At 36.7% G+C, this 25,685-nt stretch overlaps 1 protein-coding gene across 1 annotated transcript in view; it reads left to right on the top strand.

Moving 5' to 3' along the window:
- LOC149068028 (activating signal cointegrator 1 complex subunit 2) overlaps nucleotides 1-25,321 on the top strand; it is a 62,454-nt gene extending 37,133 nt beyond the window's left edge. Inside the window, exons 13-20 of the mRNA XM_089251637.1 lie at nucleotides 227-349; nucleotides 2,517-2,620; nucleotides 11,542-11,685; nucleotides 15,121-15,327; nucleotides 17,515-17,614; nucleotides 19,210-19,315; nucleotides 23,265-23,416; nucleotides 25,170-25,321. Coding sequence (XP_089107763.1) covers nucleotides 227-349; nucleotides 2,517-2,620; nucleotides 11,542-11,685; nucleotides 15,121-15,327; nucleotides 17,515-17,614; nucleotides 19,210-19,315; nucleotides 23,265-23,392 — 912 coding nt within the window. The 3' untranslated portion in view covers nucleotides 23,393-23,416; nucleotides 25,170-25,321. The remainder of the gene's footprint in view (nucleotides 1-226; nucleotides 350-2,516; nucleotides 2,621-11,541; nucleotides 11,686-15,120; nucleotides 15,328-17,514; nucleotides 17,615-19,209; nucleotides 19,316-23,264; nucleotides 23,417-25,169) is intronic.
- The last annotated feature ends 364 nt before the right edge of the window (nucleotides 25,322-25,685 follow it).

Genomic DNA, 25,685 nt, shown 5'->3' with positions numbered 1-25,685 from the left:
CCGAAGTACAGATTAAGAATAATTTCTCATTCCAAATCTATTGTTTAAAAGTGCTAATGAACTGAAAAATTGTCTTCCGTTACCTGAAGTCAGTATAGTAGAACACAGTGCATTCACGTAGAGTGTGTGCCCGAACACTGGCTTTCTGTAATTTTTTCCCTATGCAATTGCTGTTAATTATATGAAGTATAATCCTAGTGATGATTAGATTCTTTCCTGTCTCTAGAAATCATCGGGAAGTCTCGCCGAAGGAGCAACAGCCTCTTCCAGACCAGATGAAGCAGAGTTAGTTTCACTCGTACATGCAGTGAAAGACATAATACCAGAACTTGGCGATAAATTTGTTAAAGTATGTGCTCTTTATATAGAATTAGTTATATTATGGAATTTCTATATTGTAATAGCTACTTTTTATTTGCAGAACAAATGCCAGCTATATTTTCTAAAATAAGACAAGTTCAAACACTAGAACTTTTCTGTCCTTGATAGTATGTGTGCGCGCCCGTCCCCCAAACTTTCACTATCCATTGTTGTGGCAGTCATTTGAGATTAATTTATCATCTTTGAGACATGAACGACAGCCAGATTTTCCTCTCAAAAACAGTTTTATCATAATTTTTTGAGAGCTCTCAACATTAAAAAAATTCATTCATTTGAATATTTCAACAATTATATGCAAATAAAATTCTATCACAGGCAAAACGCCTAATGAGGTGGCTGAGAAAAAAAATGTGAGGTTGCTGTGGAGCTCAGATTCGAACCCAGACCTGTCACATAGTTTGCCATTATGTACCTCACGCCATTTTTCTACCGATCACACTATCATAACATCCATTACAACATTCACTCACTGCTCATTTGAACAGGCCATAACAGTGCATACTTTGTCTATAGCTAATGAACATTCTGATCCCCATCATTTTGAGGGTGGAAAATGGTATTTAATTACCCTATGGCAGAGTCTTCCAAATGTACTGATTGCCCCCCCCCCTACCTTTCTTTCCCCTACTAAGCTGACCTAACTGTAGAATGAGTTATTGGAATGCAGAAAGCTTGTAGCTTTTAAGACCCCACTACACTTCTCAGGGACGACCGGGCAGTGTCTGCCATAGACACTGCCCTGTGCAGTAGATCTTTGGAGACCAGGTTTGGGGATTCAGTGATGAGGCAATGAATGAATGAACATCAGAGCTCTGAACACCAAACTTATCCTGTTGCAGAGATCTCTTCCAGTTTGAATCGCATCAGAATCTGGAACACTCTGGTGTTTTTTATTACATAAGATTGCGACAGTCGAGTTCCCTGCACAATAGAGTACTGTTGCGACTGACAAGGAAAGGAATTTTGAAATTCCTTTGAATTTTTCCATCAAAAATTATGGAAAAATTCAAGTACATTCATCTTACCCAGAAACACACAAAAATCCAAAAATTAGCGGCTGAGTGCAATTAATGAAGGAGCAAAAAATTAATAAAAAATTACAACGGTTGGCTGCTCATTGCCTCCCGTGCTTCTTGGCGAGATCTATAAAAAAATTCTTTTCACACTCTAGCTCTGCTTTTCTCTTCTAGAAACTAGTTTTTTTTTTTCTCTTTCTTTGTGTCTATTATCAGGCCATAATGTGTTGTTTGAACGGCGTCACTCTAAGACGATAAAGTTGCAGCATTTCAAATTCATTCTTTGCGTTCAAAATATGAATATTTAAAAAAAAAATTGAGTGACCCCCCCCCCCCCCAATACTTCCAAATTTTTAAATATTTTTGTGCATAGTTAAATGAGTAGCATCAGTGGAAAAATTTCCCAATTTTTTTTGAAGATGTCGCTTTGGGGCCTTTTCCTTGTACAATGAATGTGGTGATAAGGGATAATATGGGGTTAGGATAAGGATTGTTAGATAATATGGGGTTGGTACACATTCCCGCATGTACCAATTCGTTGGGGGTTCCGCGGGGGGGGGGTTTGTGGGCGGGGTGCATGTGTGGTGTAGCAGTAGTAGGTAGGCCCTCTAAAAAATGGCTTGGGGATCCATGATGTTCTTAAGTCAGCCACCTCGTTGAGCAATTTGCCTGTTGTGGCGTTGTATTTGTATTTGTATAATGTGGGGTCGTTATAACGAGCGTCGACTGTAGTACGATAAAATGGCTTCCACTATAAAAAGCTAAGTGATATAAGAATTCAAAAAATTCATTTGTCATGCGAAAGAGCTCTTCCCTCAATTATTTTCACACAGGGAACGCTATGTCCTGTGGCTATGGACCTTGGTTTTACTCACTGCATATTGGAATATGAATTTTTTTTATATCAGTTTATCTGCATTTTTTCCCCTACTTTCAGAGAAGTTCTTTTAATTCCAGTTTTACATTAATTGGTATCGATAACATTTGTCTGGGAAGTACAAATTATTGAGTTAAGATGTCTCTCATGTCACTGCATAAAATCGTGCGACGTATTCTTGCTACACATCATAGGAAAAAGGTATCACTAATAAATACATTTTTTTTTCAACATAATTTTAGGAGTGTTTGGAATACTACAATTTTGACAGTGAAAGAACAGTTGATGCGATATTAAGTTGTACTTTACCACCTCATTTAGAGAAGACTGACAGGATGGTAGAAACGTAAGTTCGCTCGGAATATTCATTACTCTAGCACTGTTCCCATATTATTGGAAATTATGTTATTGCTGCCATACTAGATACCCTAGCTCTCCTCTGCTTTGTGAATTCTTTCGACTGGAATCTTCCTTCTGATATGTTTTTATACCGTAAACAGGGGGACTTTGTTACAGTTCTTGATGTTTTTGTAAAGTTTCTAGGTGAAAATATTTTTTTATATTAATGTTATTAGATAGCCATTACTCATATTTTAATTATGAATGAGGCTTTTAATTAATCATTATTTTTGCAGATAATATATATTTCACTAAATAACTCTCACAAAGTTACCTCGCCTTGTAGTACAACTTCGTGACAATCAGATTTTCCAATATTGCAGTCTATTTTGACAAGTGCCGCAAAGCTTCACTTGCACATGGTTGCTTTAGGACTCTGACTCTGAAAGACAAAAGAAAACAAATACAGTTGAACCCTGTTGTAGTGCCCCTCCCTTCATGTCATGCCAAACCCGCTTTGCACCTGAAATTTTCAATGAGCAAATCTTCCACTCCTAGGCTTTACATGTGTAAAACCATGTTTCAATATAATGCCAAACTCATTATAGTGCCAGAATTCTGTAAACTATATATATATGATGGGATTAAATCTGGGTTCAACTGTATTGAATAACTTTTTTGAATTTTGGCCGAAGTATATCATGAATTTATTAGTTTTAAAGGAACATATGATTGACAAGGGGACACCAGTATCAATTGGTAAGGGGCAATTCCAGGTTGTGGTGTCACAGGAAAGTTTTCTTTAATAGGGTTGTTAATAAATGGATAGCTTACCCACCAGAAGTAGTAAATTCTAATACAATTGGCACGTTTAAAAAGAAATACTATAAAAACATGTTAGGGTAAGCTATCCATACTTAGAATAAGACAATCATAAATATTTTTTATGGGCATAGTATAAAATATGTTAACATGTACATATATATTGTTTATAGTTTTTGTAATTGCATTTTTAATTTAGTTATATATTTTAGAAATATATGGCATCCATATTTGTTATGGGCATCTTTTTCTCAGCCATCTCATTGGGAATTTTGTCTGTTGTGGCCTTGTATTTGTCTCGGGGGGTACCCTCCCCCATCCTACTTTTTCTAATTTTTTGAGTGGGAGTCCTGCATTCATTATAGCATTCACTCACTGCTCATTTGAACAGGCCACGGCAGCACATACTTCTAGTCTACAGTTAATGAACATTCTGATCCAACCCCATCTGTTTGAGGGTGGTAAAAGGTATTTAATTGCCCTATGGCAGTCTTCCAAACACATTTGTCTAATTGCCCCCTTCTCAGAATTTCTTTCCCCTATGGCTGCTCCTCTCCTCCCCTGCTAAGCTGACCTGTAGAATGAGTTGTTGGAGCACCCTCCCCAAGTGAGACAGGACAATGTCTATGGGGACACAACCCTATGTAGTAGATCTTTAACCCTTCAATCGTCGAAGACGTGTTGACGCGTCATGAAAATTCCTTCGAAAACGGGCAAGGACGCGTCAACGCGTCCTGGTCAGGCCAGTGCTTTCCCCTAGTTGCTTTGTCTGAGACTTGTCACCCATGCTGTTTGACGAGCTCCTCCCTCTGCATTCAGTAATGCTGATCTCATTGCAGGATGCTCTTCACTGGCACATAATACAGCAAGCAGACATGAATAAAGGACACTGTGTTCTCTATTATGTACTATAATAGAGAACACACATAAGAACTTGAATAGCGAAATCTCTGTGCGGGTGTGTGTAGTTATAACTGTGCGTTTAAGAAAACTCGTTTTTTTTTCTTGTGTGAAGAACACTTTTTCTTAATATTCCCAAAGAACTTCAGAAACATCGTAATATAATTGATTGCACTTGTTAAATACAGCAATAGTTCTGACAAGTTCAAAATTTTAAACTTTTAAAATTAACTTTCTTTAGAAATTAAATATCAAGATTTCTTTCTCTAAAAATTATCATTTCTTGAATAATTGTAATAATATTTTTTGTAATACTTCTTTGATAATATTTCTTTAATGATTCTTGAGAGTTCGAGAATCATTCAAGAATTGAATAAGTAGGTTAATTAAGTCAGGCCATAAATTCGGCCAGCCCGACAACATCCATTTTGGCACACCTCTGGTCCGTCACACCTTACTTGTTTCATCTTCCCCCCCCCCCAGGTCCGTAATTAGCATTTCTTGCATGGAGGTGCACTATGATGATCAATTAGCAAACAAAATGTTTTTTGCATTTACGTTGTGGGAAAAAATATATTTTCTTTTTCATTTTTTAACCTTAAAAATAGTCCCCCCGCCCGTTTTACCGGGTGTGTTGAAAATTATGACTTTTTAACAGAAAAATGGCTGGTATCATAAAACCCTTGAGATTTAATTTCTAAATCACTGCAAATTTTTCATCTTTATATACTGTAGCCTCCCAGAAATCGATGTAGTTTCACTACATATTGGTGTTCTGATCGAATAAAGCAACTCTTTCTTGATTTTTATTTAACATATTCTACTATCTCAGCATTAATACCGTGATTAAGTTTGAATATATCAGAACATGCAACTTTTCATAGAAGATCACGCAACTCGTGGTAGCGTAAGTTGGGGTATTACTGTATCAAAATAATTATAGGATTTACAATTGCATTATAATTTATAATATTATGATGAGGTAATAAATATAACGGAGGGGGAATGTTGCAGCTTGTTATAAAAAATATAATAATAGTAATGTGTGTTCTCTCTCAAGGAGGAAGTTCAAAGAGGGTCCCGGTCGCCCCAGCCTAGTTACCCGCCTGCACGATAAGTTATCTTAGTGTAAACCGCACCTTTTTGATTTGTTATTAATTTGATATTTATTCTTTGGAAGTGCAGTCTTTGTGTGACGTCATTTTATACACGATAGGATAATGGAGTTCAAGGAAATCCTTGATTAAAAGAAGTTTCTAAAACAACCATACATAATTTTTCACGATTTCCACAGTAGTTTCATATTTTGTGGTGGAAATCCGTAGAAACCACGTAAATTCCATAGTAGTTGGCAAGTATGCTTATAATTAAGGCTAGGATTTTCAGGACATGAAAACTGATAAAAAACGCGCTATAAAAAATGACTATGCCCCGACACACTGAAAATTTGCCTTATGAAGTAAAAATTGATACAAAAATTTACCTTTTCTATTTACAGTAACATTAATTTTAGCAAAATAATATGAGAATGAGGAATATTGAGATGCAATTAATTAATATTACACAACACTGTATATAAAACGATGTTTCATGTACAGTGCTGAAAGAAAATTTCGGATTCCAAGAATAATAGGATAATTGGAGTTCTTTTTAAATTGGATAAGGTTTTTTACATCCGTATTTGTATGTGACTAGCCGTGTATTGAGAAAGAAAAAGAAAATGTCAGATAAGTGTGTACCTCTGTAGTAGATAAACTCTTTCACAAAAACCTTTGTAAATAACACCCCCCACAAGTACATACTGAATTCTTCTATTCATTGACTTATCCATAAGTGTCTATACAACATGTATTGAAAAGTAAATGGAATTTTCTTATCAGTTGGTATGAGAGCTGTGTGTTTGTTGTCAGCAGCGAAGAGTAAAAATATTCTTTCATTATTATTATAGACGCATTTTACAATATATTTTAATGTGCTATAAAATGCTCTATATATATATATATAATTAAAACAAATAAAATAAGCAGGATTCTAAATATTTTGTGCTTCACGGATTCTTTGTGCCAATAAAGTAAAGGTGACGATGCAATATCGTGAATGATTTACAGAGGCCACCAGAACAGTATAAGGCCAATGGCGGGTCTTAGGGCAATGTGACCTGTGCAATGGCACAGGGCACCAAATAATAAGAGGTGTCGAAACAAGTTGCAATATTTGATGTACATCAAATATTTCGACACTGTACATTAGGGGCCGTTTAAGTATTACGTCATCATCGATGGGGGGGGGGGGTTTCCGATTTGCTGAGTTTTTATGACAAGGGGGGGAGGGTTTGGATAATGCTTACCAACCACCCTTTATGAAAATATGAAATATTTTTAATGGCATCTTACTCGGTGCCCAAAAACGAGAAAAACCTTTCGATAGTTTGTGGGCAATTGAAGTAACATCCCTCCTATTGATAAGTGCCCTACAGAGCCACTTTAGTGATCTCTAAATGTTTCGCGGATCCAAGTGATCTGGAAATGTGTCCGGGCCGCTTAAGTGCTCTGGAACTGTGCCACGCATCACTTAAATAATCTGAGAATGTGCCGCGGGTAATTTGAGTGATGTAGAACCGCACTGGGAGCCACTTAAATGCTCTAAAACTATGTCACATGTCACTCAAGGGATCTCTAAATGTGTCACGGGTCGCTTAAGTGTTCTGAAAATATGCACCGGGCTGTTTAAATGTCCTGAAAATTGTACCACGGAACACTTAAGCCATCTGTAAATGTGCCGTTTAGTTCATTTTTACAATATTAGGTTTGAAGAGGGCAGGCCGCATCAAGTAACCCCCAGGGTTATATTTGGTCCGCCGGCCAAGGAACTTTATGTGATTTATCATTATATGACTTAGAGGGTGGGTCGCGATGAATTTATTAAAGATAAATTTTTAGTTCATAGCCTTCAAATAACATTGAGATTAACAGAAATTGATTATAATAACATATAAAGGTATTTTTTTCCGAAATTTCAATTTAAAAAAAAATTTTTGATCGTGGAAAAGGGGCACGAGAGAACCCCCCCTTCCTGTACGTCTCTGATCCCAGAAATATGCGTTAGGATTCAGAGGGGCAGAGCTGATGACAAATTTTTGCTGACAAGGGGGTAGGGGGTCAAAAATGGCTAAAAATTTTCTTACGTAATACTTGAACGGCCCGTTAGAGAGAGAGAGAGAGGGAGTAAAAAATAACTTTCTTTGGTATTTAAAAAAAATTACCATATAAAATAATGTATACATGTAAAATGACCGAGAGATGGAGAAAAAAATTGAAAGTTTGAATATATGCAGTTGATTTTTAGAAAAAGAATCTATAAGCAGTACACCTATATACATGTTACTGCCAAAGCCCGAATCGCGACCGATTTGAGACGGGGCCGGCCACTTCGCGAATGGGCCAAGAGTTTTGGCCAAAGTCCGTCTGAATTTCAGAAATGATTCGGGCTTAGACCGGCTATTTCGGAAAGTGACAGGCAATCCCTGGCCAATGCTTGATGTGCTGATGTCAGGAACAGGAAATCGTTGAGATCGATATTCACAATTGATCTTGAACATCCATGGAACATTTTGCCCAATTCATATAGTCGATACGTAATTTTCCGATTTGATTTTCAATTTAATTTTAAATACAGTACAGAGTATACTACTGCCCCTATATTGGTTTTTATTCCTATTTTACCCGTCAACAGAACTGCAAATTATTTCTTTCATTTAATTTTTGTTCGTCCGAAAAATTATTTTCTTATTCATTTTTGGTCGGGCCACATATTATATCTCCCATTTTTGTTTTCTTTTAGCAAACACAGTATAAAATCGAACTGAGAAAAACGAGACGATACATTTTTAATTGGGTTGCTTTATTTTTGAAATAGATGACATCCATATTTGTTATGGGCATCTTTTTCTCAGCCACCTCGCTGGGCATTTTGCCTGTTGTGGTGTTGTATTTGTATATTCTCACTAATAGACATGTATTGTCCTCATTTACGAACGTACTTTTGATAAGAAAAGAAATATCTTCCCCCTCTTTTTTTTTCAGACTATTCACAAATACGTACTCATTTCTATGCTCGCGTCCCCCCTTCCCCTAAATACTTTCATCCGTATTGAACCAACACTCCCAAAATAACCAACCCACCCTCTTCTTTGGGAGTGTTGAATGAGTTCTTGATTCTTGAGTCCTGATAACAGGTAACTTTTGACAAAGGCAAAGATAATCCGACACTGTTTTTTTTTTTCAAGACGATCGATACACGCCTTTTAGCGTGAATTCTTCACGTATCTAAACTTTGTACCAAAAATGGGTAAATGGTAATCCCAGCATTGTTCTGTACTAAAGATATTTTGCTCCACAGGTGGAAACGTATATTGGTTTTCTTTGTTAATTTCCGTAATATGCATGGAAGCATCAGATTCGTTTCATTGATTCATTTTCCACCAAATCCTTTCTATTCATTGAATATTAATTCAGTTGGCTCCCATACATCAAGATGTGCTTTGTGTGTCTTTCTTCTAGAACGTTTTCACCGAGTCACAACTTTTTTTCGATGGCTAACGAATGTATGCCTGGACGAACAATTCGTTGTCAGGGCAGATAAGCGAGAGGACTACCTCTCGTGGGCACGAACTCCCCCGCCCCCAATCCCACACACAAAAACAATGGATGCGTACTCATATAGCATTCAACGAAGGTTCATCGCGACTCACAGCGGCAAGCTCAAGATATTGATTTGTGTGCTTATTTACGCACTTTGAGGTGGTTCTTCAAAAATCAAAGTACTGTATCAACTAAATTAGTGATGGACATTTTTTTTGTCACTCGCAATTCCCTTGCCCCACTCATGGTTCGTCGGTGGCTCCCCGGGATATTTTAGTAGGTAATGTGCATTCATAACAGAATCACTTCGAAGCATTAATAGGGTGATATTTATCGATACTTCCATCTTGTCGCGACGCACACTTTGAGGAGCACTGCCACAAAGGCCTTTGCATATCATATACAGTATAATATTGATTTTTTTGTTTCTGTTTATGGATTTGAATTTTTCCATACAAATGAAAAATATATATATGTTTCATATCATTATCGAAAATAATGATTTGAATGGGAAAAAAGAATCATTTACTACATATTATAATCTTGATTTAAACTTCAGTAAAATGTATTGTAATTTCTTGTAAATATTCAATTCTCTAGAAAGATGACCAGAAAGAAAAAAAGAGTTTTCGTATAAACACCCCAACCGACACACAAAAGCTTCGTATCAGCCTACTGAGATAGAAAAATTGAATAATACTCAATTATGAAGAATCAACTTAACTTCTGAATGCATCCCCCCCCCATCCTGAAACAGGGCCCTAGGCACGATCGCCTTAAGGGCATCGTGGGCCCTCTACGTGTTTACTTTCGAAAACTTTAACCTGATTTTATTTTTGCCCCCCTCCCGTCTGCACTCCAGGCCTCTGGGCCGTGTCTGGTTGGGCTCGTGGTTTAAAACAGCATGCCCTGCGATTGGAGCCCCTTTCAAAGTGAATTTATGGCATGGAAAAAAATTATGAGTATCATAAGGGACCCCAAGGTTGGACACTAATCCATATTCTGGGGTGTAAAAATTTTCATAAAAGTTCATCAGAATCATCGAAGCTATAGTACTTAAAAAAATTGTCAAATGGGCCGTGAGACCTAGAATTGGCCGCTGATTGGAGCTAAAAATTGACTGTAAAATTTAAATGTGACACCTCTCTATTACGAAAAATTATAGCTATTGTTTATACATTTTTGTGTACGAATTCGTATCAGATGTATCCATAGTGATACGTCATTTAATTTTTTTAATCGAATGTATGTGAATATCAAAGTATAGCAGATTTTGATATTGCTGTAATTTTTATAATCACTATAAATGGGAATCATTTTGTGTGAAGTCAAAGAAACAGGAGGAAAGAAGAATTTTCACTGACGGAAAACTTATTCCCTGAATTTCATGGACCTTTTCCACTCAGTAAGGCTATTATCGTCAACTTACAAAAGACCTATTCATACCTCTGGCTTTATTGTTGCGGTGGGAGGAATCCTATCAGTGAAAATCCAGCACCCTACTGTTGACAACTGGGGGAAGGCATCGTCTTACCTCAAGAGGCCCTGCCGTTTTTCAAAGGATTTTGGTAAAATCGTGTGCCCGATTCAGAAGATTTTCTTTGAATATGCGTAACGGTCAAAGGGTTAAAGACCAGAATGAGACCCAGATCCAATAGAACATACTTCTCACTAAGCCATCTCTCCTGTGTTTGCCTGATTTATCTTATCCATCACATTCAGTAAAGTATCTCGTTTACCAACTTTGGTTATCATTCCTGGATAACATTTAACCTTATAAACAACAACAACATAGGCATATCCCCTACTTTTTTATCTTCCTCCCATCCTTGATCTCAGGAATGACATTGGCTTTCAATCAAGAGTCTGTTTCATGCCAGCTGTTATCTGACTTTGCAGCATACACAACAGACTGTATCACTTTCACATGAAGAATCAGATGTTCAGATGAATCCACTGACGAGAGTTCTTTTTGGCGCTATATCCAAAAAGTGCTGGGATATGTGCACCTAATGAACTCTGCAAATTCAATGCAGAGGTGTTCTTCCCAGTCACATTGATTCTTTAGTTTCTGGTCTGCCTTTTCTCTATCAATTCAGTTTTTCGCTGATTCAGGTGCCCTATAAAGTGTTCACTTACATTCTCTCTCTCTCTCTCTCTCTCTTGTGAACATGTCCACATAATGGATTTAAAACTTCAGTGTTGAGTCAGTGTATTCCAGCTTTTTTTAGATCTAGAAGATAGGTTTTTTCTCCTTGATTTTCCTCAATTTTCTTTTGTCACTAAGTTGTACCACACTTCTGCAAAAAAAAAAAAAAAAAAAAAAGCACACATATTTCGTTAAAAAATGCAAGAAAATAAACTTGTACCTAAAAATTCTTTCCACTGAATTATTATAATAAATTATGTATTTAAATAAACGCACTTTGAAATTCACAGCTGCTCTAATTCGTACACCAGTGCAAAGTTTCAACACTATCCGCTGTCACAAAGCTGCCCTGGCTTACGGTACTTCATGTTATTATACTGTTTTTCGTGATATATAGATGTATTTGTCTATGCATAGCAAAAAGTCAGAGGAGATTGTTAGGCAGCCTCCGAAACCAGTACCGTCTCTCCTTGATGGAAGAAGAGGCATATTTGATTACGATGACTTTGATGTTTTCAACAGAGACGATGTGCCAATGGATAGGATTCACAAAGGCAAAAGGTTTGTATAGGATTTAATTTTTTGAGATCTTAAATTCCCCCCCCCCCCTCAAATTTTTGGAGTTTTCCTAGGTTTCAGATCTTTCAGTATAATTATTCTTGGAAAAGCTAATTTTTTTTATTCATCCGCAATGGTTTCTTACAAAATATAATGTATGTTATTTTTTCAACTAATTTATACTCTTGATTATACAAACCAAATTAATCTGGACCCTTTCGTCATCTAATACAGTAAAACTTTAGGTTACAAGTAACTCAGTTCATAAGTGTTTTGCAGGATGTGTAAGTGATTTCAACAAATTTTGACTTTATAAACAATTCGTGTAATACGAGAAAAAGAATCGCAACACAATACATAACAATTTAAAGGAGAATGTGTAGCAGCAGTGTGGTCATGTGAGCATCATGCTGGACTCCCATCCAGGTTTCGAACTGCAAGCCGCAAATATGTGCCAGTCCCCCATTTAAAAAAAGTCTCTCAGTGCAGAGAGCAGCTAGACCTACAGAAAAATTACGTAACATTACATGTTCTACAGGGTGATCCAAAAGTCACGCAACCCATGCTAAAATATTTTATTTTTTAAATGCTATCAAAAGAAATAAAAAAAACTATATTAGTTGGAATGAAACATCTATGAATACAAAAACAAAGTGTATTTCAAAATATCACACTATGGATTCAAAATCTGATCCTTTTGCGTGAATGCGAGCACATTTTTTTTTTTTTTTTCGCCAAGTTTTTGGCCACTTTTCTCAGGGTAAGCACATTTTCTTTTTCAATTGTCAATTGAATTGTTTTTTTTTGTGTAGTTCATAAATGGAGTAGGGATTATTCTTTTATACATTTGGTCATTTTTGTCGCACTCTGTAAAATTTTCTGCACATGTGGGTTAATTAAACCAGGACCTGCAATTTAATGCCAATTCTGTATGGCAGCCTTTTTTTATACTCACCGAGAGGTTGGTGTGCTAACCCCTCAGTGTAGGACTCTGTGCAGTAACAATCTTTTTCTGTGGTCGTTAATGTCTATTATGTATGTATGACAGGTTGCCCCATCCTGTTGCAAAAAACAAAAACGTTCATTTTTATGCAACAGTGCGATGAATTAACAGATAATATTCCTATACAATTTGCCATCCACTGTTTCTTTATAAAAAAATTAGACCCACATTACATCCTATGATGTAAAATTGCACACCACATATACTAATTTTGATCAAATGCAAAAACTATTCACGATAGAGACACAGATTTTAGGTTTACCAAATTCTGCTTCTAATATAACCTGTTAGATGGTACCAACATCATCTGTAAAGAATACAAAATACAAAGATTATCAGTACCAATTGCATCAATGAAGGATCTGATCATCAATAACTCAATTGTTTGATCTGAATGGAAGCTTTTAACTCCTGAACAACCTGAGCACGATAGACATTAAACTCCAATTTCGTCAGGGCTCTGTAAGCAGTCCCATACAACCGATCAATCTGTGATGCCAACTCTCTTACACTCTTTAAAGGTGAGTTCAACATTTCGTCCTTTAGTTCACGCATTGCATGCTGGCTCAGCAGAGACGGATGCCTGCTTCGCCCGTGGTGTTCAACATTTCCAGTTTCTTGAAAGCAGGACACCAATTAGAAGATAGTTGTCTTATTGTGCACAGAAACATTTGGAGATTCATTTTTGAATGCCTCAATAACGGCTTCAAACAAATGAGTTGAAAAATTTTATCCAATTGTAAAATATTCTTTGTTTCTGGCAAGAACCCATCTTGATCACACAACAAAGAGACACTGACACTACAGTATCAGTGCACATAGAAAAACTGCTTTCGCTTGAATAGTATAATGCTGCTATCTATGAAAAAACTTTACATTTACAAAATCTGTAAAATTTGAGAAAAAAATTATTTTGTAACTGCGTAACTTTTGGATCACCTTGTATCATATACCATCATCACTTCAAAATATAGAAGACAGATGGCAGCACCAGCAAGCAGGCAGGAACTACAGGGGAGGCACCTGCCTTGGGTGACAGTTTTAGGTGAGAACAAAGAACACAGTTACAAAATTATTGAATTTGTGGGGGCAGCTGAATCGTGTTTGCCCCGGGCAGCAAAAATACAAAACAATCACAACTCTGACACTGTTTGCGTTGGCTTTCAAGCATCACATGCATCACTGTGCAGTTCTATTTCTCTCACTGCAAGCAAGGCTGTCTTGATGAGTTCAAGGGCTGAGCCCACACATTTTTTGAGCTCCTATTATTATTCCAATGGAAAACTAAATTTGAAAAATATTGTATTTATATGCATATACAAGTATGTATTGTATTTATAGCTTAGAGAAGCTTTTGTGTGACCAATTAGGGCCCCCCCCCCCCAATAGAAGACTGCCTCACCGCCTTGTTGTGTGCTAACGCAAACAAGATTTTAAAGTTAAGAAAGCCCCTTGCTCTTTTGTGTCATTTCAAAAATACTCGAGCCTACAATATTAAAAAAAACAAGTAAAAATATACAATAGTATAAAATTAACCTGCTCTTTATCTTTGAAAAAAAAAGTCTTAGCTGGTTTGCTTGTGACAGATGTTTGTGGAACGAATCATTTGAGTTTCCATTATTTCTTATGGTTTTTGGGTACAATATACAAGTGTGTTCAATTATGAGCATGTTCACAGAATGAGTTATGCTCGTTAATCAGTTTCACTGTATCATGTCACTGAAAGGCATTTATTCCTTTGAAATAGGGTAATTCCTTTGAAAAGGGGTTCCTTGCTCTGTGGAAAACATTAATCTGATGAACTTTTATGTAGCATGAAAATGCATTGACGCTTATATTTTTGTCTGTTATCAAGTTGAATACCAATACTATATAATCCCAATTTGACTCAGATTTCAGCCACATCAACCTTATGTCCCAAAATCTATTAATTCTTTGCCAGTTTAGACCAGTGTTTCCTGAAGTGGGCAATATCCTCTCCTGGGGGACAATAGAAAGTTTCGGGAGGACAGTACACATGCTACGGGTATAGTGTAGGACCCTATGTGGCTTCTGTTTGGGGGGGGGGGAATCAATGAGGAAAACAATTTCTGAAGAAGGAAAGGCGATGGAACTAAAAATTCTGGCACCTATTGTTTAGACCATTAGCAGTCATCCGCCTTGGGAATTCAAGGACTTATGTTTTAGACTCGCCATTGTTCCCTCATGTGTAATTTCAACAAGAGAATGCAGCAAAAAATATTTGATTGAGATGTTTTTTTGTTTTTTTTTGACATTTTTATATTTTGCCATATCTATTTACTCTCACAATCTGAAAAAATTTTTTAGACTAAACAAATTTCTTATTTGAGTTCTTGTGAATAATATGAACTTCCCAACAGTTAAATTCCAAAAAAAAGATTATTTTAAAAATGCTTACTATGCCATTTCTTCAGCCACAAGACACCTGGAGCATATAATGCACTTGCAAATGATAGCTCATCCTCCACTCTCAAGCAGCTCATACTCCAGTGTGAAGCAAGATTTGAAGACGAAGAGCAGCGGTTAATAGAGCGCAACTTATATGAGGATGAGTATGACGATACGTATGACTCTCTTGGTGTAAACTTAATGGAACCTCAAACAGAAAACGAACTCATAAGGTAAATATATGCAAAAAGTTTGATATCCAGTGCATATTTCTAAATAATTTCATCATTCTTCCATTTTTCATTCTTTCTCATATATCAAATGTATGAGAAATTCTGGTTTCGCTTGCTAAGATGTTTTATTCAATCAGCTCGTTGAAACTCAATTCACATGAGCTAAGCTCTGTCCCCCCCCCCCCCCGAAAGCATGGTAGTTTTAACAAACGTTTTCTCACATTATTTTTTTACCAGTGTGGGGTCTGTTTTTCTGTGCACGTCACAGCAGTATGCCATGTATCCCAATAGTGCAACTTTAGGCCAGTCGTCCACTGCAAGCAGCAACATACGGCAAGCAACGCAAGCAATAATAGAGTCAGACGACTAGTGGCATTTGATGTCATCCACTGAAAGTGACCTTTACAAGCTACTGAATTTGCAACTGCACTCTGTACAGATGAGAGTGTTTCCTCAATAACCTTGAGGAAATATTAAAAAGCAAATTATTCAGAAATTGATCCAGAGGACCCATATTTATTGAGTCCATACTTAATGAGACATCTGACACAAACTTTGAGAAGGCATTCATGTTGTGAATTAATAAAAAATATTATTTAATCTATTACTATTTACCATCACAACCCATAAATAGCAATTATCGAATTTTCACGCAGAAAAGAAGAGAGCGAGAGGGAGACTGACCAAAGGAGCAAAAAATAAAATAAATAAACAACCGTAGAAGCGTGCACACATACAGCAAGACGCATGATCTCATTCGATTTGGATTTGATCTGTCATCTGCTGCTGTGTTGCCAGAAAAGATTGTTTCTAGTGGGCGACAAGATCTCTTACTTTCTTTTTAATGGGATCAGTCTTGTGAATACGAGGAACCCGGGTTTGATTCCTGGTAGAGATGAGTTTTCCTTCCTAAAATCAGCATCTCAAAAAATAAGCATCTTCTTGCAACATCCAGTTTTCTGTATACCTTTCACAAACAAGTGGAGAGGGACATCTATGAGCTATTAGCTGATCATGCCAGACTACATGGTCTTGTTCAGTATATATATATGCACTCCAAAGAAAGAAAATCTGTATCTCCTCTGTAGCTAACTGGTGAGAGCACTCAAGTCTGGAAAATGAAGAACCCGGGTTTGATTGGTAGAGAATTTTTCCTTCCTAAAATCAACATCTCAAAAATAAGCATCTTTACACATCTCCCAGTTTCCTGTATATCTTGCATAAACTGTGCACAACTTGTTTATCGCTTCAAGTCTATGAATGACCTTAAGGGGACATAGGCTATATTGCCTCCAGTGGTATGGCTGAGAATTCTTCTGGAATTTAAAGGCTAAACAAAAGTTTCCATTAAATGGGCCAGGTGTATAGAAAAAAACAATAATAGATGAAAGGTGTGTGAAACTTTTTGATATGATATCATACTTCATGAACAAATGTTATAAACGTGTTTAACCCTGCAGGAATAGTTGGAGAAATGTTTTCTCTCCAAGGGAGGGGAAAAAAAATTTTTCTTTCGGGAATGGTAGATGGCAATCAAACTCAGACATTGAAAATTCAATACAATAAAAAAAAGTTTGATACAAATGTAAAATCTGGGTTAGGAACCTACTGTAACTGGCACGCTAATGAATGGTGGCAACACTCTATCACTACACCAGCTCATGCACACTCATCCCATACAGCACAAGCAAACCTGTCAGATGATACAGAAATGATTAAAAATATATAAAAACTAGAAAACATGTATGTGTGCTCCATCTATATGTTATTTTATGAATTTCATTAAAAAATAAACGTTTCAAATCGTCACAGGTTGATTCAGCAGGTTACTACTCTTATCTGTGGATGATGGGAGTGCTTCACGGGTTAAATGGGGTTAAGAAAATACCATAACTGCATTTTCATGAACTATTGGTATATTTATTTTAACTTATTTTTTCAGTGTCTCATAGCCATATCAACATATCCAAAATGTTTCACCAGCTTTACCAACATTCAGATTGAAAGCTCTTGTAAATGCAAGATCTGGACTTCCGTTTTTCGAGATGCTATTACAAATGATTATGGTCAATATCTCTAATGCTTATACATTCGATAAACTTATTGTTTGCAGTAATATTTTTTGTATATGACTTTTTATAAATTTATGGGAAAATTAATTTCAAACTATTTTTTTTTCTTTTGAAGACCTTTCACCGTACCAGCTGTATTGAAGAAAATGAAGAAAAGTGGTGAACGAGAGGTGGAAGAAGAAGAAAGCGATTCAGCAGAAAATGAAGTGGACGAGGTAAACTTGAAACTTTTTTCTCAACAAAATTTTTGTAACGTATCAAGAACTCTTTTCTTTGCCCCTCCCCTTCCTTCTCAGAACCTTATACATTTCTTTACTTTGATTTTTGTTGAGAAAAAAGAACAAGTATGGTTGATTCTCAATTTTATAAACCACATTTCTTACGAGCTAGCCTTTTAAAGGTCCCAAATAACATACCATTTCTTTGACTGACTGTGTGTTGTGACTCAATCACATCTCCATGGGGATGGGGGGCAGAAAAATTGAATAAAAAAACAAAATGAAATAGTAACATTACATCTGGTAGAAACCATATCAGATACTCGAAATTATTTAGTTGACATAAAACAATAATTTGAAACACGAAGGAGCACAAAAAAAAAAGAGAAATATAAGCAGAAATGTGTGCACATCAGATAACCCAGTCTCACATAGCTAGTCAGAGATTGTGATACACTACTAGAGATTTATTCACATGTCAATCTATTTCGTAGCAGCGATTTGCTTCAAGTAATAGGTGTTGAGTTATCTGATAAGATTGAAGTCGAAGATGTGTCAGAGTCTGAAGGTAGGCCAGCACAGGGTCTTCTAGTCTTGGTATGGCATATACAAGTATGTCTCCACAGAACACTAACTCACGAGGCTCTCTGCCTTTTTGATGAGAACTTGCGACCTAATGACTTGTCGATTCCATATGCTTATGTAAGGTGGATTTTTGTTGGAGAATTTGTTGTTGGAGAATCTGAAGCTTTTTAGATAGTTTTTCAATGGACCTTGTTCTGAAAGAAAAATTGCCTTCCCATGACTAGACTTTATTCATGATCCAAACTTGTGTGGAACTATCTCCTGAACTTTTGCTATAGTGTCAGAGTCATTCCATTCCCTTTGCCGTCTGTTTTAAAACCAATCTTTTGATATTTTCTTAGCCTAGATTTTGGTAATGGAAAAGTGGAAAGTCAGTTAACAATGGAAGCTTAGTCGCATCCTTCACGTCAGAAAAATTATTTGCATTTCACTAATGCTAAAAAATAGAGAGAAAGTGAGAAAGGATGTACAGTTTCTTTTTCATTGCTGTTGGTTAGTTCAAAAAATATATATATATTTGATTGCCTACTTATATATTCAAACAATTTTTATAACTCTTCATTTTTCATTATACATTTAGCTTGCACATTTAGCATATACATATATATATATTTTACAAATGTCTACAAGTTGTATGTACATATAGTATATGTGTTGCTGCCGAAGCCTGAAGTTGGCCGATTCTTGACAGGGCCAGCCCAGTTGACCTGGCTAATGTCCAAAATTCAGGCTTTTGCCGGCACCTATATATCATCCCCATGCATCCTTATATCAGTACCTATGATTGCCGCTAAAAGAAGTTGGAATGAGACTAAAATCATGGGTATATACAGTAATGGGTCTCGCGTAAAAATACACGTCATATGATCACGATGTAAAAATTATTGGCTGTATTCTGGAATGATTCCTCTTACAGTTGTTCCTTTACTCTCGTAGATTGTTATTTTTCATTTAACAATATTTAAATTGGATTTTTTTTCACCATATGATTATTGTTACAATTCCAGGGAAAACCCGAACCTCCGAAAGACAGTTTCTGTGAAAACCCAGAGGTTATCAGACAACGAGCTGATCAGAGGTATCGGACGAAGCTGAGGAACAGAGGAATTGATCGTAAGTGATTTTATTTTCTAATAATCAAAATTTATAAAAAGAAAATGTTTGAGCTCATGGAAAATGTCTTCTGTTGGCTTTCTCATTGCTGTTATTTGCTCGAAGTACACATATTCTGTAAATCAGGGTATTTTTATTTATTTTTGTACAGTAGCTTTCCTTTGAGCTTTTCAATATCTACAAGCACCTCCTCCTCTGGCATACCCTACATATGCTCATGGGAAAACATTTATTATTGTGGGTTACTTTCACTTAGCTGCCAAGTCTCCCGAATTTCTACTCTATCTCCCGAATTTTGCCCGTGATTGTAAAAATCCGTACTTTAGGGAAAAAATTATTTCCCAAGAATTTATTTGGAAAAAAACCCGCTGCTTCATAAGCGTTGTGTAAGTTTTTGCTATTTTTTGTCAAATCACAAAAAAAAAAATTTCATTTGCCAAGGGCTTGTTGCAAGACATTGTTTTGGGGGTCCCCGCAGCTTCCTTGGCATTATCATTTATCTCCAGCTCCTCAGAACAGTCTCCTCTTCCTCTTAACCAGATCATAGCCTGCCGCTCTGTTCATTGAAGAGATTTTATCAGGTGATCAAAGATGATCTGGGCCTGTGGAAGCTGTGTGTGAATGTGTTGTGAATCTCACGGTACACAGAAACCTGGAGTTTGTTTTTGTGTAATGCTTAGTATGTGTAGTGCTTCCATCTACCATCAATGTTTCTAACTATGAATGAAGTGTAATGATTGACTAAGTGAACCGTTGTGGACCTGTTGCTCTCTGCAGCAAGACTTTTTGAGGGGAAATCGCCTCGCATTCATACTTTGAAGTTGGGAACCACAGAAAGTAAACTTCAGCTGACCACCTCTGTAACAACAGTGAGGTTCGAACCTGGGTCCTTACAATGCGAATCCATCACTATGGCAACTTGACTGCCACAGCAGACTCCAGAATAGTCTAGTAGAAAATAATCTTTTCAAAGCACAAGAACGGGCACATATCACTACAATGTGGGTGTTTAACGCATGACCCATGGCTCTGATATCCCCGAGGAGCAATATAAATGTTATTTTTTTACACAGGCCCGGTAGCCTAGGCCGATAAGATACTTGCCTAAAGTGCCAAAGGATGTTTAGAGGTGTTGCGAGTTTGATACCCGGTTCATCCTTGTTAGAAAAAAAACTTGTCTGACACAGGGGTACAACAGAAACGACAACATGACCGCAGAAAAAATTGCTACTGCAGGGAGTCCCCCATCAAGAGGTTAGCTCACCAACCTCTCGATGAGTATAAAAACAAGCCTGTCGTTCGGAATCGACAATAAATTGTATAGGTCCCGGTCTAATTAGCCCTCGCGTGCAGAAAATGACTGTAGTGCGACAAAAATGATCAAATGATTTTTTTTACAATATAAATTTATTGTAGAAGGGCCTGTGGAAAATTCTGGGGGGGGGGGGGTCCACCAAAGACTTTAGCATAGGGATAAGACTTACTTGCAGTCGTAAAAAAAAAAAGAAACATGTAAAGTACTTTGAAAAGGAATTTCGGAAAATTTCAGCATGTTGGATTATCTGAAACACCAAACTTTTTCTAGACTTTAATTATCAAGACTACTATATTTTCTCTAGGATTTGCCCTCAAAAGCATACATTGGGGGGGGGGGCATAGGGGAAGGGGGCCTGTGCTCCTCTTTCAAGCTGATCAAATTGTTAAAATATTTTTTTTTTTGGGGGGGGGGGAAACCTTCACCCTTAATATAGAAAGAAATAAACATAATTTTTTGTCAAGGAAACAGTTATTTTCCGGATATTATGCTGAGGTGAGCTCGGAAAGAAAAGTCATCACGTCTCCGCCGGGACTTGAACCCAGGCCCTCTTGCATACCGGGCAAGCATGCTACCATCTACACCACTGGAGACACATGAATCTGCCTTCCTAATTTCACGCACTGTGTCGTGAGGCGCTGAAGTAGAGCCATTAGTAGCCTCTCTTAACTTCAGGAAATGGCCCCCGGGTGGGACGGTTTAGAGAGATATAGATGGCTTTTTTCTCAGCCAGAGATATCAAGGAAACAGTTATTTTCCGGATATTATGCTGAGGTGAGCTCGGAAAGAAATTAGGAAGGCAGATTCATGTGTCTCCAGTGGTGTAGATGGTAGCATGCTTGCCCGGTATGCAAGAGGGCCTGGGTTCGAGTCCCGGCGGAGACGTGATGACTTTTCTTTCCGAGCTCACCTCAGCATAATATCCGGAAAATAACTGTTTCCTTGATATCTCTGGCTGAGAAAAAAGCCATCTATATCTCTATAATTTTTTGTATTTGAAATGCTTTTTTGAAGGTTAGTAACTCAGAATTTCTTTGAAGAGATTCTTGATATGTGTTTCCCCCCACCCCCTCCATGAACTCCCCTATCCATCTGTGTGTTTGTCCTTTCCCTAACACAGTAGGTCCTGTGTATGCCTCTGACTTTCCTCCATTCGACCCTGTAACTCCCTTCAGTTTCAGTTGTTTATGTTTGGTGATGTGCTGTCCGGTCTTATCACGATGAATAAAGACCAGAAGTTTAGGCTCTAAAAATTGTAAAAATTTAAAAAATAGTGTTGATAAAAATAGCTTTTTCTTTCACGTTGGAATAACTTCGCAGGGCTGGCGACCATGTCTTTTATTCACTGTGACACCGATTTGCATACTGTTTCTTCTTCTTCCCCAGGTTACATTTTCATGCATGGTGTTCTTTTTCTCCCGATAAATTTTAACAGGAATGCCGTTTTAACATTTGCGGGGCAGCCGTTTCGAAACGTGCTAGCACGTTTGCGTTTCATGTTAGACCACAATTTTTTGTATTGTTGTGTACCTCTTAAAGTTTTTCCTATCTTTTCTGAATCTCCCCATACATTCAGCCAAACCTCTCTATCTCGAAACTGACAGGACCGAAAAAAATTTCAGGATAGAGAGTTTTCTAGAAATAGTTTTTTTTTAGTTAGAAAGGAAAAGCACACGCAAATGTGAAAAACCATGCAGGAAATGGTGAAAAAATTAGACTGATAAAATCAAAAAAATTCTGTATTATATTTTTGACTACATAGTAATGAAATTATTGGTTACACAATCAATATTCAATCACACTGTATATAAATTCACTAAAATACATCCAAACTTGTTTTTTTGTTCAATTCAGACTTTACTTGCATACCTTATTTTTAAAATAATCCGTAGGCTTAGATTGATGCATATTTTTTTGCACTTTGAGGCTTCACGTCCGACCTATATTAGAAAGAGCTACAAATATTTCTAGCCTTTCTTCTCATTTCTCTCCAGAAAATAGTACAGCATTTTTCATTGTTAATTTTTATAATTATTGTAGAGTATTTTCTGTTGTGTTTTCTTCACTCGAGTCGGCCATACATTCAGCAATGCTTTTGATATCAGTCAAGGTGCGGCAAGTTTGTAGTTAAACCGTCCATTTTTGGAAAATGAAATTTCTAGGTTCAAGAGTTTTTTTTTTGATAATGCCTCAATATTCTGAAATTGCATCTTCAGCATTGTTCTGAGATTTGGTGAAATTTGAGTGAAACACCAGATCTCCATTTCCTGCATCACTGAGATGACTCGTTGCAAACACGCAGCTTTCTTTGAAGCAATTTTGAATTGTCTGTTGGCTGACTTTTCGCCATGCTGAACAAGCCATCCACATCCTGCTAATCATAGTATCAGCCTATGATCGACAAGATCCATCAACACAATGGGCTGGAATACGAATAATCCTTTCTTGTCAGTTTCGTTCACCTCTGGAGAAAAGCCATATTTGCACGAAAGAAAAAAAAATTCGTCTTCTTTTCACAATCATCGAAGAGTTTTTTTGAGAAAGAAAGGTTTGACTACAATTCGTACCACTCGAGGGGGGGGGGGATTTTTATTCCGATAAACAATCATAATAGTTTTTTTTTTCTTTTTGAAGCTGATAGGCAAAAACCATCTAACCATCAAAACAAGGAAAAAAACAAGGGTAAAATAGGAAATCACAACAGGAGGAATCAAGCAGACTTCAAGAGGTCCCGTGGCATGGGTGGCTTCCCAACCAGATGATGAATGTGTTTTCGGTTATTGAAGGTACGTATATTCTGTTTCTAGTAGCTGGTCATGTTGTTGTGTAGATTCAACTGCCCCTGCGGGGAATCAAACCCACATCAGGGTTTGATTCCCCGCAGGGGCAGTTGAATTTCCTCTCTTTCCAAAATATATCTTCACAACAGCCAGTTGTTAAAAAACCTTCGTATTATCCGAAGTTCCAATAACTATAAAGAAATTGTTCCTCATGTTATGGTATTGGCCCATTCCTTGCAAAAATGATAACAATACCCAAATGATCACATTATCCGTGATTCTAATAAACGGTGTTAACTGCATTTATAAATAAATGAGCCTTTTGTTACTGAACAAGGTGTTGCATGGCTGAGGAACTCATACAGTCAAACTCAGCTGTAATGACACCTAAGCTATAATGCTAAAAATTAGCATCTTGACTTATTTCCATAGAGAATAATGATGTAATGAGCCTTGCTTATAATGTTGATAAGATTTAATGAACTTGGATATGAAAAGACATTTTTTTGACTTATTGCTCTTATTTTTTATGGAACTTTCGAAAGAAATTAATGGAATTAGAGAGTTTCACACATTGATAGAATGTCTGTCTGTTCTTTTGTTACTTAACAATAAAACAAAAAAGATTTATTACATGTTTGATGGTTCGACTTGCTTATTGGTATAACCCGTGTACAGACATGGCTGCTGACTGCCCACAGAGACAATCTTGGCATGGTTTGCACTCTTTCCCAAAGGGAGGGATGGTCTCGGAGAGACCATCCCATGTGTAGGAAATTCCGGTATTTTCCCATAATTTTGCCGGACTTTTTATAAAAATGTCCAGTTTTTTCAATGAATTTTTCTTTAATTCACGATCTTTACCAAAATCTGGGATGGAAGTAATTTGGATAATTTAGGAATTACATATACAGGATGCAACTAAATTGATGGTCGAAATTGTAGGGGGGGTGATAACACTTGTCAAACAAACAACTGTCACCGTACAATATGGGCTCGGAAAGCAAGCAGTGAGCCACGAATGGGCACTCATATCAATATCAATATTTCCCCTGGTCAAAGTTGTCTTATCATGTATCATGACATCGTGATAATCATTGCACCTTAGACAAATTACAGACTTTGGTATATCCAAGTTGTCTCTACAATGAGCTTCCAAGATGTTATCAATGATTACATTTTTAAAACAACACAGACCGGCCAGCAACAAGTAAAGTGCCTCAGCACAATCGTCCAAACAACTAACTCATTTTTAGATGAACTGAATTTCAAGTGAGGAAAAACATTGACCGAACACACTATTTAGGGTGGATTCACATCTGCGACATTCACTGTGTCGTGTCAGACACTACTACTAAACCAGAATTCAACTGCAGAACTTTGTGTCAGACACTGCAAACATTCTTTAACATAAGAGTGTCTGTCTGCACCTGTGCAGCCACGATATGTTCATTTGTTTTATATTAAATGTCAGACATGTTTGCCATGTCTAACAGAACAAGGCAAACCATTAGCCCTGTTCCGCTAATGAACGGAAATGATAATGAGCGGAACTATATTGACTATGAATGAGTAGCCGGGACCTTCTCGCCATGGGGGGATGGGAGTTATGGGATCACGTTATAAGTCTTAAATCGTATGATTCAGTATAACTTTGTAATCACTTATTTGTAGCGATGATGATGTCATATTTTTTTTATTTATGTGAGAATTTAATACGTAGAAAGCTTATTTCACACTTTTGTTTGGATTTTTTAAGGTTTTTGTTCGTGTTGCATTGAATAGGAACATTGAACGTTATCTTTTCATGTGCACTGGAAAGAAGAATGAAATTAGCATTTGTACAGAGACGTTGTTTGTACTACTCTGGTAGGAAACCCTGCCTAATAAATTATATGTTTTACTATAGAACATGTGTTTATCATTTGCGATTATTTTATTCACTTTTTTTTTTAATTTTTCATATATTTCATCTGCGTAGAACCCACCTATAGCCTCAGGGCCATACCCAAATGGGCCCATGCAATTTAGTAGGGCGGGTCCGATTAATCGATCAATTTGTTAATCGCAGTTGAAAATTTTAGTAGAGTTAATCAACTCGATCAATTTGAGTAAAATATGATTAAAATTTTTATTACAAGTTTTGTGAATTAACTTGATTTTTCTTTTTGACGATAAGATGTCTTATAAATTATGTTCTATATGGAATATATTGGAGTGACTATATTGAAAAATATTTGAATCAATATTTTGATCAAATTCAATTCAACGAAAA

The sequence above is a fragment of the Pholcus phalangioides genome, unplaced genomic scaffold (genome assembly GCF_987345545.1).
Source record: "Pholcus phalangioides strain wild (caught in Gottingen) unplaced genomic scaffold, Ppha-v1.0 ptg000027l_1, whole genome shotgun sequence".
NCBI classification, from domain to species: Eukaryota; Metazoa; Arthropoda; class Arachnida; order Araneae; family Pholcidae; genus Pholcus; species Pholcus phalangioides.
Note: the sequence above shows the minus strand (reverse complement) of the source record. Positions and strands in the feature narration are given on the sequence as shown.